This window comes from Dermochelys coriacea, chromosome 9 (assembly GCF_009764565.3).
Source record: "Dermochelys coriacea isolate rDerCor1 chromosome 9, rDerCor1.pri.v4, whole genome shotgun sequence".
NCBI lineage: Eukaryota > Metazoa > Chordata > Testudines > Dermochelyidae > Dermochelys > Dermochelys coriacea.
In genome coordinates this window covers 48,371,624-48,385,556 of record NC_050076.1, presented here as the reverse complement: position 1 = coordinate 48,385,556, position 13,933 = coordinate 48,371,624, and the positions used below count along the sequence as shown (strand labels likewise).

Below are 13,933 nucleotides of genomic sequence, written 5' to 3'. Positions count from 1 at the left end.
AGAATAACTTCCCATTTGCTTAAGTGTGGCAACCTGAAAATATTTTAAACACAGAAATAAAGAGACTATTATATCACAGCGCTCCTCCTCCAAATGATTCAAAGTGATGAAAACATTAAAAGAAGATCCCCATGAGAATTCTGTCCACTTTACTGTCCAATAATCTATTTAGGCCAAGATTTACAAAAATAGTGACTTTGAATACCAAGCCTGAGACACTTTAAGGGGCCTGATTGTCAAAGGATGCACACACAGCACTTTCAGAAAATCAGGCTTGTAAGGTGTTTTAGTTAGCTCCCAAATACTGAGCCATCCAAAATCACTAATCACCTTTGAAAATCTTGGCCTTAAGATTGTAAACTCCCAAAGAAGGGATTGTGTTGTTTGTATAGAATATATTCCATACTAAAATAACATGTACAGTTACTGTTATTCTTTATAGTATAACATATTGCAAAGGGGGAAAAATGGGTTTGTGTGTTGTTCTTTAGGGCTTATCTACACTACAGGGGAAGATCGATCTAAGTTACGCAACTTCAGCTATGTGAATAGCATAGCTGAAGTCAACGTACTTAGATCTATTTACTGTGGGGTCCACACTATGCGATGTCGACTGGAGACGCTCTCCTGTTGACTCCCTTTTTCGCTTCTTGTTCAGGTGGAGTACAGGAGTCAACGGGACAGTGATTGACAATCCAATTGGCATGTCTAGAGGTGCTAAATCGACCACCGATGCATCGACACTTCAAACCCCTGGTAAGTATAAATGAGCCCCTAGACTGTATAAAGAAGGCCTGAATTTTACTTTATTTTTAATCCTGCTTGCTGTGTTATATTAGAAATTCAGGTATTGTCTGTTCTGGAAAATTATGACTGGAGACCCACTGAATGGATATGTCAAGAGGATGAAAGCTTAACAACAGAGAAGAGATTTTTAATCAAACTTTTAACAGTGGTTTCTGTTTATTTTTATTAACATGTTTAATTTCAATGACTAATGAACATTTTGGGGAAAGGACATCTTTTTAAAAGATTCAACACTTGTGCTCTTTCAATGAAACAGTGAGCTAACAATATGTCTCCTCAGATACCCAGGAGATCACTTAGCAAAAAACAAAGATGAGCAAAGCTGACATTACTGATACTTAACTTAAGAAGTAAAACAAGCCATTTTTAAACAAATCCTATCAGGTATGTTACAAATAAATGAAAAATGTCACATACCCAATCTTTAAAAAAAAATCTTTTGAATATAATGTTTTAATTTATCCTGGATGGACAAAGGAAGTTTATATAATCCATTTTCCCATCAGGATAAAAACTGAATATTAAATTTTCCTATTAAAAAAACCCCACCATCATCATCCACTCCTTCAGAGAGACTTTTCAGACTTCAATTCCCTAGATATTATTCAATTCAATAGTTCAGCATATCACCCTCCCAAACAGAGAATATAGCACAGTAAAAATAATTCAGTTGTTCTTTCTACAGCACTGATTCAAGTGGGATATCTCCACTTCTCATTAAGTTTTTTTCCTCTTGCCTAGTCTAAACTTTTTCTTCCTTAGCTTTAGGCTCCATGTTCTACCATCTTTGCAAAATTACTAACTTCTTTCTTTTGTTTATTTACCATGAACATATTTATAGAAATATCTCCCCCACATCTTCACTTGGCTATAAGTTTAAATCCCTTGGGAAGCTGCATTCCTTATTCACCTATTTCTTCTATATGCATTTTTCCCCGCAACTGAGAATGGCATACAATATTTCAGATTTAATGAGTTAAACTGAAGAGCACTGTTAATTTCCAGTTTTACTTAAAATTCTCTCATGTACATACACTTGAAATTTGATCATGATTTTAGCAACTACTGTCTCCAGAATCATGATAGCTAAAAAAGCAATGCTGTTTACCATTCAGTCTTAGATCCCAGGTTTCAAGTGATGCATTTATCTCTAACTAGTAGTCCAAAGATGATATCTGCTAAATTCCACCACAGCTGCAGACACAAGGAAGCAGCAAGATAGAACTACATGATCTCAAAGCATGCATGTGACCAAATATATCTTCAAAATGTTACTGAATGTTACTCATGTAAAATTTCTCAGCAGCACCACAAAAGCAAACTAACATTTTCTCTTTTTTTTGGTTCTCTCTCCCTGTAACATTGGAGGCCATCTGAATCTCACGTGCCACAATTAGAGAATATATTAGTTTTCGGAAAAAAAATTAATTATAAAGGTAGAAAAAATCCTCCAGCAGCACGGGACGAGTAGTTCTGCTTGACCACAGTACTAACCACCTCCCACAAGTCACTGCAGGTTCCCTCTGGAACTAGCTAATCATAACATTGATTCTCTTCCCCTCCACTGCAAGGTATCTCTTAAGTAATGTACTAGGAACATATCAAGTACATCTACAGATTATTGCTGCACTTGGCATGCTTTCTCTCAACACATTATTGAACAAGAAGTTACAATCAAGAAGAAAGCTGCAGCTGAGGAAGAGAAAGATCAAGAATACCTGTGGCTGTCAGCGGTGTAATCAAGAATGTCATGATGGAATCTACAGAGTGAATGCTGGTCAGAGCTGTAGGTTGGGGAGGATTAGAGAAACTTCTGGTCACCTTCTGGTAGAAGAGCCTTGTACCTTCCCACCCACCCTCCTAAAGTGTTTTTTTTTTTTTTTTTTTTAATTTAATTTCATTGAACTGTACATTATGAAACCAGGAATTGTTCATGATGCCAGCAGTAGCATGACATTTTTTTGGGAAGGGAAACAGCAGCAGAAGTACAAAAATTAATGTTTAAGTCCTTTATCTTACAATCTGCCAGGGCTGGAAACTCTTTGGGGGATATGTAATGAGAAAGTAAAACAAGTCGATCCCTGGGTCAATAGCGTTAGCTGCGGGCTATTGGTTTATCTTTCAGAATACACTAGAAAGATCTTGGTAACTTGGTATTCATATTAGTTGGTAAGAAATCAAAGCAGAACAATCACGCAGAGACATTAATAGCATATTTTAGAAATCACACTGCAATAGCAAATCATAGCAATTCCAGAAGCATTAATGTTGTTTCCATAGGATGCAACATATCTCTCTAAGCCTGTGACAGACTGACAGTAAGCATCAGGTCATTTCTGAGAATGAAGAGGAGCTAACATCCCATTTAGCCTATATGATGTTTGGTGCAGGAATTGTCTTTAATTTTGTTTGTTGAGTGCTCAGCAACATGGGGCCTCAATCAATCCTGATTAAAGCCTCTGGGCCCTACCTTCCTACAAATAAATAATAGGCACTCTAAAGACCTGTTTCAGAGAATACAATAGAAAATACACAGGTAACTATATGGGCTGAAAAGCGTTTATGAATAAAACTGTTTATGAAAGTCTGTCTTGGAGTACATAGTTTATATGTGTAACATTAAGAATGTGACTTTGTAGAGATATTTTAGTTAAATAACTAAATATGATGAACTAGAAAATGAAGCAAGAAAGAAGCTTGGGATCTAAGCCTTGTGAGACAGTTATTTTACTAGTTCGTCTCTAAAAATTTGTTCAGAAGAAATTATGCAACACATGTGCATTTAATATCAGAAGTTTTCTATTTTTCTTTTCCAAATACTTAGTTCAAAGAAAAGATCAGACAATGTCAATGATAGGTAGGTCTCAGATAGTTGTCCCCGACCCTATTTTTTGCTCCAATTCCTTTGCTTTCTTCCTTCTCTTTATCTATGAACTTTTTACTTGAGATGTCCTTAATTATCTTTTTTTAGCTGAAAGAATTCAATAACAGCAGACTTTAGTACAGCACAATGTAACAAATGTATTAAAAATCAAATTTACAGTTTTAATCCTCTATGTAAAATATTAACAGATTAGTAAATGAAGTATTGGATCAATGCATAGAGTTAAAAAGTTAGCCACCCTGTATGATCCCATGAATTACTACACCAAAGTTTATATAATCATCAAATGGTGATCAGGCAATTAATTTTGATTTAAAAATCCAAGGTAAATAAGGAAATGTTTTCCATAAAATCCTAGAACCCCAATTCTGCAACTGAATATGCAGAGATGGATCCTTACACCCACAGGACTCCATTGTAGTCAGTAAGGCTTCATATGGGCCTAGTCACAGGATCTGGCCCCTTAAATCATACCAACACTGTAAATTTGATTTAATATGCATTACTGTACTAAAATTGTGTGTTATCTAATTCTATTTAGCTAAAACAGAACTGATAAGGACATCAAAGAAAACATTTATAGATAAAGTGGAATGGGGGAAGGAAAGCCAGGAAAGAATTGTAGAAAGAAAAAATCCCCATATACCTGAGACCCACAAACCTAAGACCTACATAAATAAATCCTCAAGAGCCCTCTTTTCTTTAAGTTAAGAACCTGGAAAAGAAATTTGAAAATTTAAAAAAATTTAAAAAGTTAGTTTTTAAAAAATCTAATTGAATTCTAATTTAGAGACGAAATAGTAATTAAAAAGACTTATCTGATTAGGCTTTCTCAAAGGTTTTATTACCCTTGAATGTCATTCTTCCCACATTTTCCTATGGATGAAGAAAATAAGAGGACATAAGAAAACAAATTCAGAAAGGAGAATATGGTGAATCACTGAAAGTCATTCCTTTTGGGGACGGTTCTAGTGTGTTCTAATTTAAACTACATTTCTAATCTTGACTTGTAGGAAATCTGGAAATTACTGTACCTTAAGACTTGGCATGCAAAATTAACACTTTTTAAAATATATTTGTGTTTAAGATTACCCAAATATCTTTAAAATCTAGTGTTAGGGGTCTTGTTTGAAATTAACTGGACTGATTATTTTATCCATTTTCAAATACAGAGGAGTCTCCAAACAAGCCAGAGCGTACCTACCCCTTACATCTGTGTCACCAACCGGTCGATCCTAAAGGATCTCCCTGTCGATCGCGATCTCCGGCGGTGCAGTGTGGATGCCTCTAAGGAAGACTCCCTGCCTACCCTTGCCCCACGCCGCTGCCAGAAGCGGCCAGTGCAGCCCTGCGGGGCAGGGGTTTCCCTCTGTGTGCTGCTCCTGCCTGCAAGCACCATCCCCGCAGCTCCCATTGGCTGGGAGAGCTGTGGGGGGAGTGCTTGCAGAGAGGAGCAGTGCACAGAGCCACACTACTTCCTGCCTCCCCCCGGAGGCGCGTTGGCCCCTTTCGGGACAGTGTGGAGCCGAGGTAGACAGGCAGTCTGCCTTAGCCTTGCTGCGCCCATCGCCAACCAGAAGCAAGTGCTGCCTGGAGGGATGCTGCACCCCAACCCCCATCCCTGAGCTCCCTCCTGGAGCCAGCACCCCATATCACCTCCTGCACCCTCAGCCCCATCTGACTCCCCTTCCAGAACCAGCACCCCAAGACCCCTCCTGAACCTCAACACTCTGCCCCAGCCCAGAGCCAGCATCCTGCACCCCAACACTCTGACCCAGCCCTGACCCCCCACCCAGAGCCAGCACCCTATACCCTCTCCTGCAGCCCAACACTGCCCCAGCCCAGAGTCCCCTCCTGCATCCAAACTCCCTCCTAGAGCCCACATCCTGCACCCCCTCCTGAACCCCAACTCCCTGCCCCAGGCTCAGCCCAGAGCCCCCTCCCACATTGCGAACCCCTTGGTCTCAGCCCAGAGCCTGCACCCCCTCCCGAACTCCAACCCCCTGCCCCAGCCTGGTGAAAGTGAGTGAGGGTGGGGGACAGTGAGCGACAGAAAGGGGGGGATGGAATGAGCGGGGTGGGGGTTGGAGAAGGGGTGGGGCCTTGGGGAAGGTGCGGGGTAGATCTTGGGTTGCTCTTACATTCCAAAAGTGATCTTGGGTGTAAAAAGGTTGGAGACCACTGCCTTACATACTACATATCCCTTACATACTGTCATGCACATGTACAACAAGGTCAGTTAATAGTTATGATAGCTCCCTAATGTTAGTATTCTCATGTTTTTAATAGCAGTGGATCTGTGAAAAAATTCTGTCTGTCAATGCAAAGGACAGTCTGAAAGCAATTGCTTGTGTATTTAAACCAGATCTCATATGACCATAAATGCAGTAAGTAACACCGATGCCCCACAAGAATATACAAGAGTTTGAATGATTAACTCAACCCTCATACATCAGATGAAATGCTAATGGACCCAAGGCGCCAATGTTACCTTCCCTGATCAGACTGGCAATTCTTTTGTTTTGCAATTCCTGTCACATTCTGAAACTATTCATTCCCTAAAACACTACCTGATCTCCATCCTGAAGCCATCCCTCTGAGAGCCTATCATCTCACTTATGCTAAGAAAATTGCTCCTACACAGGGTCACCCCTCAAGCTTCCCCAGTCCCACAGAAGACCCCTAATCACCTCTACTAACCATTTCTGATCTGGCTTCTTCTACTGCAAGAACTGACTTTTTTTCCCACACAGGGCATTCTAAATTTAAAATTTGAATTTAAGTAAATTAAAAAAATTATATTTCATGTTGTTAATAAAAAATACTTCGTTCTATTTTCTCTTTCCAACATTTGGAGTTTTAATAAAATATAGTACACAAATAGCTCTTCTGCGAGAACAAAATAGGCTTGCATGCTAAGCTACATAAAAGAGTGAAGGCTTTCAGTTTGTTACAGTATATCACATTAAGAATTTAAACAGTTTGTAAGGTGTAATATACATCCAGAGACAACCATGTCATGTAGTGTCAACCTGGAACACAGAACCAACTTACACAAGAAAGTTACTGTACACAAGCAGATATCCAAATTGTAATTAAGGCATTTCACAATGAGCGTGAATAGGGCCTTCTCCACATCATTGATTAGGAAAAGACAGAATTTCATAGGCCCAGATTATACCATCTCATGATGGAAGTCACAGGAAGGTGAGAAAACTTAGCAAAGAAATCCTTGTTGAGATTCCTTCATAAATGTCCTGTCAGGTGATGGGGAGAGGGGAAGGGATGGGGAAATCCTCTGCAACCCATGGGAAAACTTGCTCTTTAATCTGGTAGATTCTATGGGAGGTGCATGAAAGCGCTGTATCCCTGCAGCAGTTCTGGCAGTGCTTCCCCCTCCACATCCCACTCCAAAACTCCAGTCATAGTACATTGAGTCTACCCCATCCCACTCCTGGGCCAGCCTGACTCTACCCCCTTTCCCAATATGGATTCCAGATTACATGATGAACTATCCATACCACGAACTGCAAGGAGGAAAAGAGAGGCACCTGTTCTCTTCCCACATGGATGAGCTTTTTCACATAGAAAAACATCACAACACACCCAAAATAGTGAAGATGTATTTTTCCCACACCCTTTCTGTAATTTAATTGACCAGGAGGGTTGATGCGTTTGTTCTGGGATTTTTTTTCCAAGAAAATTTACTCCTGTACTGACAAACTTCAGCATAAACATGCAAAATTTTATGCTGAGCTACAAATCCCTGAAAAACAGCATTGATCATTTTAAATATATTTGAAATTATTTGCAGCTATCTTAATGAGTTTTGATGTCTGTAAGGATATTTCTAAAGCATCCTTGCAAAACTATCATGAAACTTTTACTCCTAGGGGAATGCTGTGCCACTGCACGTGTGCAGAATTCATGTCCCATGCAGAAAATGACAGGGAAGCCACAAGAGTGGTCAAAAGCCTCTCACCAGCAGCGCAGGCACATCGTTTTGGGCACCCGGAGCAGCCAGTGGAAATGTAAATCACTGCCGGGGGGAAGGGGGGGCACACATGACAGATGGACACATGCTGGAGATGCCCTACCCTGCTCCAGGCTCAACTGCTAGTCCCAGCTGGGCTGGGATAGGACAAGACTTTCTCTTCCCCTGCAAGGAGCGGCTAGGGCAGGATCACACCCACCCCTGGAAACCTTCCCGGCTGCAGGAAGCTCTGGCCCCCCTCCCCTTGCTTTTTGCTCGCATCCCTCCTCAGCTGAAGGAGTCGTCGTCACTATATGGGGAACTGCTCTCCTGTCTGCCCAATCCCAGTGAATCCAGAACCCCCACATATCCAGACCCTCCGCCGAGCCTCAGCTGCCTGCATCCAGAACTCCCCCACTGAGCCCCACCCTCCCTGCATCTGGATCCCCCATCCCTACACCCAGGCCACCCCCTGCTGAGCCCCTCCCCTCGAACCTCCACCTGGATCACCCTTACAAGGCCCCCGCACCCAGACCTCCACCCCACAAAGCTCACTCCCCCAGCACCGGGACCCCCATGCATTCCCCCACACCCAGACCATCTCGTTGAGCCCCAACCACCTTCACCTGGATCTCCGGCAGAGTCCCATTCCATCTGCACCCAGAACTCCCCCCAAGCTGCCTGCACCCATATTACCCTGCACAGAACTCTCTCGCTCCACACCTGGATCCCCTCACACTAAGTGCCTCCATACTTGGAGCCTGTTGGGCTGAGCCTGCTTACCGCACACCTTGATCAGGAGCCAGGGCTGGGCGTGTGTGTAAGACTGTCCCTCTCGCTTACTGTCTTGGTGCAACTGGCGTGGAGGGGCAGGGCTCCAGGGGTAGGCCCAGCCCTTGCACTGTGTCAGGGTTGGATGCAGCCTCACTGCCAAGTCCATATCCCAGGGAGGGGAGGGGCTGCAAGGTGCTCTCCCACCTCTGTGCAGCCAGTGACCTGTGCTCCCCACTGCCATGCTAGAGCCTCCACATTTATTTATTGACAAATAAAATATGCAGAATTTTGCAGAATTTTAAAATATGGTGTTCAGATTTTTTTTTTTTTGGTGCAGAATTCTCTCAGGAGTAAACTTTACTAGCTCAAGCACGGAATCTATTATTTTATCACGATAAGAAAATTATTATCCTACTCACTTGCCAAAAAATTACAACCCCTGGCTGTCTAGGCAAGTAAATTTTACAAGACTACTCTAAGGGTCTGGTTTAAGGAACCCAATATAAAATTAATATCCATTAAGAGTAAGGCCCTCTCATTTAAACTCAGGCTACAGAAAGTCATGTTTTTATTTGATCAAACCAAACATTTCACTGGTACCTCTGAATGATGCCCTAAGCTTTCATTGTCTGATCCAGAATGCTGATCATTTACATCATCTTCAACGTCAGACCCTGAATCTCGCTCATCTTGTACTGGGGTGGCTCCACCATCATCTGCACCAAATTAAAAAAAAAGAGTAAGATTCAATAATGTCCTTCGATATCTATAAAATATGAGCTTTTTGACATTTCTGTAAATCAGAGAGCCAACAGGCAAGACTCTCAACCAGAACTTCCAGTTCCAGAATTAAAATAGATACTGTTAAAAGACAGAAAAATACATCAGCAAGTAGTGGATTTCAGAGCATAAAACCAGAAGCTACAGTACACTACCAGTTAAATGACAAAAGAATAACATTTGCTGCTTTTATAGCAGTGCCTTTATCGGTTGCGACTCCCATCATCTACATTCTTAAAATGAATCACTTCAGATTATCTCCAGAACAAAATTTATCAGGAAAATTTGAGGTAGAGGCAAATCCGCCACTGTGATCCTCACTACTCTTAGAGACACACGCCATAGAAAAAAATGCATCCGATGAAGTGAGCTGTAGCTCACGAAAGCTTATGCTCTAATAAATTTGTTAGTCTCTAAGGTGCCACAAGTACTCCTTTTCTTTTTGCGAATACAGACTAACACGGCTGCTACTCTGAAACGCCATAGAAACTTACAATATAACAATGTGACCAACAGGCTCATATGATCATCAAAAATACTATGTGTATCAATCACTTCATATTCAGTCACACTTAAGCAGACCTATCACAGACCTAATGATGTTAATTACCTGCATGCTTTAGGGCTTGTCTGCACAGTTTTTGTACTACTATAACAACTACCGTTTAGAAACAGATGTAGATAAAACGCAAAAACTCCCATGACCAGAGTACAATCAGCCCATACGACAGCTGCAGCCCATATGACATCCTCAGGGCCATCTAGGTAGTATATATATCAGGGGTCTCAAACACGCAGCCCATGGGGTTCTTTTGTGCAGCCTGCCAAGCTCCCTGTGCGCCCCCCCCACCCTGCCTAACTACAGCTCGCAGGCCGAATCCAGCCGCGGGATCGCCCCCCGTCCACCTGTGGAGTGCCGAACCATGTCCCTGCGGCCCTGGGGGGCACGCCACAGAGAACTCCGTGCGTTGCTCTCGCTTCCAGGCACCGCCAACCGTGGCTCCCATTGGCCAGGAATAGGTAACCGAACCCCTCCTGCACCCTAACTCCCTGCCCTGAGCCCCCTGCCATATCTCACACCCCTCCTGCACTCCAACTCCCTGCCCTGAGCCCCCTGCTGCATCCCGCACCCCAACCCCATCCTGAGCCCCCTGCCTCACCCTGCACCCTGACCCCCTGCCCTGAGCCCCCTGCCGCACCCTGACCCCCTGCTGCACCCCGCACCCCAACTCCCTGTCCTGAGCCCCCTGCCACACCCTGCACCCCTTCTGCACCCCCTGGGGGCTGGGAGGGGGTGGAGACTTCAGGGGAGTGGGTGGAATGGGGGTGGGGCAGGGGTGGGAAGAGGCGGAGTGGGGGCAGGGCCAGTGGCAGCAAAGGGGCATCAGTGGTGCGGCCCTCGGGCCAATGCACTAGTTTTCATAGGGTCATTTGAGTTTGAGACCCCTGATATATATTGTGTGGATGCAGCCCACATATAACACAGAGAGCTGCATATGCAGCTCACAATGGAAAATAGGTTGAGAACCACTGCTCTAGACTAACCACAATTATACTATATACACCAGTAGCTGCAGACACACTAGAGAGTTGTACCATACAAGAACTGCACAAAAGTGACATAGTCAAGCCCTCAACCATGGCTCTCTTAACAGCCAAAAAGGGTGCTTTCTTCCATTATATCAGCACAATCGAATTACTTTAACACAATTTCAAAGTTACCTTAATACTCATCAATATTCAGGCTAACACATTTGATAGCAAGTTAGCTGGTTGTGCTGTATCCTAGGGAGGAGTCTAGGACACAACAAAGCCACCTAACAAACCTTCAAACATGCTGGCCTACATATTAGGTCCTGTCTACACTAGGAAAAAGGTGTCTTTTTAAAATGCAATAGTTAACCTATTTTAAGAGTCTGGCAGAGATAGGACAAGCTGTAGTTTTAACAAGTATTGGTTCATCTCAACCAGCTAACATGTGTTAGAACTACAACTTGCCCTGACTGCACTAGGATTTAAAAACATATAAGCTATCATCTTTTAGAAGCACCCCCGTTTTTCCAGGGCAGACACGCCGTTAATGAGAATCAAGAGGAATTTTTCAGTGTGTGAAAATAACCTGACTGAGCTGACATTTGAAAACCATACTTTTTTTGCTCACCAAACCAAGACCTTAAATCATTTGAGCTGATCAAGCTGTAGCCTGCTAGGCTTCATCTAGACTAAGATTTGAGATGTTAAGCATATTAGCCAACAGTGCTAATTAACAAGTTTTAAAAATCTATTGAGGACAAGGCACAAGGTAAACTAGTTGAGTTAAAATCTAGTACCTAGCATGTGTTAAAATGTGCTAATGTCAACGTTAAAATCCTAGCTAATGCAAGACCTCTTGCCTGCTCAACTGGGTTATCCTGATTGAAGATGACATCCTCAATAACCTAGACAATCTACAATAATTCACCAGACAGTGTGATGTAGGCGTCATTTTGAGGCTAAGATATCTTTGAAGACAGACGTGGAGGTTATTAGATAAGTCAGAAACATCTACGTGTAATAAACAAATGGGATACTTTGTTTGGAAAGAACTTTATGGGGGGGGGCGGGAGAGAAAGCTTAATGATCTGACTCTCAGAGATCCTGAGCTTCCCTAACTCCTCCTGATTTAAAAATGGTAGGTGATAGGAACGAGAACTTTACATGGTAATCGCTTTGGCTTTTGATAGCATCTCTCAACCACATGCTTAATTTGTCTCACCCATATTGGTCAACACCAAGCCTGGTTCATTTCCAAACAGTACAAAATAATCTGTCACCACTCAGCCTGTCACCCTCGCACCTCGGCCCAAAACAGACCTGTTGCCGCTCAGCTCAACACCCAGGTACCGTCTCCCAAAGACAACCCCACTGGCCTCCCGCCTTTCACACAGGCCCTCCCAGCCTCTCATTCAGCTACTCGCTGCCGCCAGGAGAGCCCCTCGCATCAGCCTCCAGCCTGTCTCCCAGCCCCCCCGGAGCCCGCCTGTCACCGAGGCAGAGCCACGAGCGCACTCTTAGGACATGCCGTCCCTTACACCCCGCTCCTCTCTCCCCGGCCAGGCGACCCCGCGCTAGGCCCACAGACAAGCCGTGCGGAGACAGGAGTCCAGCCCTCAGGTCGGACGGGCCTGGCCGCGCTGCCCGGGAAAAGGGGTGAGAATCTCTCCCCTGAAGGAGCTGCCCTGGGCCAGGAGCCGCCAGCCCAACCCTCCACCCCCCAAAACGGTGTCTCTCGCCCCGCACCTGACTGGTCCCCGCCGTAGTACTCCGCCTCCATCACGGGCCTCCGGCCCCCGCCTTCCTCTCAGGGCTCGCAGGCTGCTGGTGGAGGGGGCGGGGCGGGGCAGGGCCCCGACTTCGCGGCCTAGTACCGAGGCCCTGCCGCTGCGAGCCCCGCGCCGCGTACAATCAACTCCCCGGCGCTTCCTGCTGCTGCGGGCCCAAAATGGCGCACCCTCACAGACAGCTCGCGCGCATGCGCTGCGCCGACCAGCGGGGTCAGAGGGCAATGCACCACGCTCCTGTCGCGAGAGGTCAGGCCAGAGAAGTCTCGCGAGGCTTTGGAGGTGCGCGCGCTAGCTATTGCTAGCGGAGCCCCGCGGCTGGCCTGGTCGCTCGTTCTGTCAGGGCCGACTCAGCGGGAAGGTGGAGTCGGGCTAGAGCCGCCTTCATGCGACCCCTCGAGCCTGGGCCTGGCGGAGACCGGGCCGCCCCCAGGGAACAGGCAGGGGCCCTCCCCAGCAGGCCTCTCAGGGGACAGCAGAGGGCATGTCTCGCCCCCCCCCCCGCCCCCCCGCCGAGTGCGGCCCGTGACCGCGAGCCCGGCCCCTCCTGTGTGTGCGGCATGGAGCAGAGACCAAACTAACCCTGAACGACATAATCAGCAGCGTTTCTCTCTATGAATGAATACATCGTTCTGTGACACACCCCAGCTCGCCCGTATCCTATTGCCGTGATTCTCAACCAGGGGGCCCTAGAGATCTTCCCGGGGTTCATCAACTCCTCGAGCTATTTGCCTGGTTTTGCAACAGGCTGCATAAAAAAACAATAGCGAAGTCCGTACAAACTAAAATTTCATACGGACAATGGTTTATACTGCTCTATATACTATAATTATACACTGAAATGTAAGTACAATATTTATATTCCAATTGATTTTTTTTAAATTATATGGTAAAAACGAGAAAGTCAGCAATGTCTCAGTATTAGTGTGCTGTGACACTTCTATCTGATTTTGTAAGCAAGTAATTTTGAAGTGAGGTGAAACTTGGGGGTATGTAAGACAAATCAGACTCCTGAAAATGATACAGTAGTCTGGAAAGGTTGAGAGCCACTGCCCTGTTGCACTAATGGCTGCTAATATGAATAAGTAACTGGTGTATATGTATAAATGGCAAACTACCTCTCAGGTCATCCCAGGTGATGCACCTATGCAGCCCTTAGGTTCGAACAGGAAACAGCAGAAGAATAATTAATATTCACAAAAAGAAAAGGAGTACTTGTGGCACCTTAGAGACTAACAAATTTATTAGAGCATAAGCTTTCGTGAGCTACAGCTCACTTCATCGGATGCATTTTAAATCAAGTGAGCTGTAGCTCACGAAAGCTTATGCTCTAATAAATTTGTTAGTCTCTAAGGTGCCACAAGTACTCCTTTTCTATTTCCCCATGGTATTTCT

The 13,933-nt window shown here is 44.6% G+C and overlaps 1 protein-coding gene across 6 annotated transcripts in view; it reads right to left on the bottom strand.

Annotated features, from left to right (window-relative positions):
* The window catches only part of IWS1 (interacts with SUPT6H, CTD assembly factor 1), a 30,370-nt gene extending 17,598 nt beyond the window's left edge, over nt 1-12,772 (bottom strand). For 2 of the 6 annotated variants that reach the window (XM_043492764.1, XM_038416628.2), the window contains exons 1-2: nt 12,498-12,733; nt 9,039-9,154 (exon numbers count right to left, since the gene is read on the bottom strand). In XM_043492764.1, coding sequence (XP_043348699.1) covers nt 9,039-9,154; nt 12,498-12,531 — 150 coding nt within the window. In that variant the 5' untranslated portion in view covers nt 12,532-12,733. Of the gene's footprint in view, nt 1-4,539; nt 4,568-9,038; nt 9,155-12,497 lie in introns of those variants that run through there. The other 4 variants (XM_043492765.1, XM_043492766.1, XM_038416627.2 and 1 more) reach the window with 3 other exon arrangements.
* Between the last annotated feature and the right edge of the window lie 1,161 nt (nt 12,773-13,933).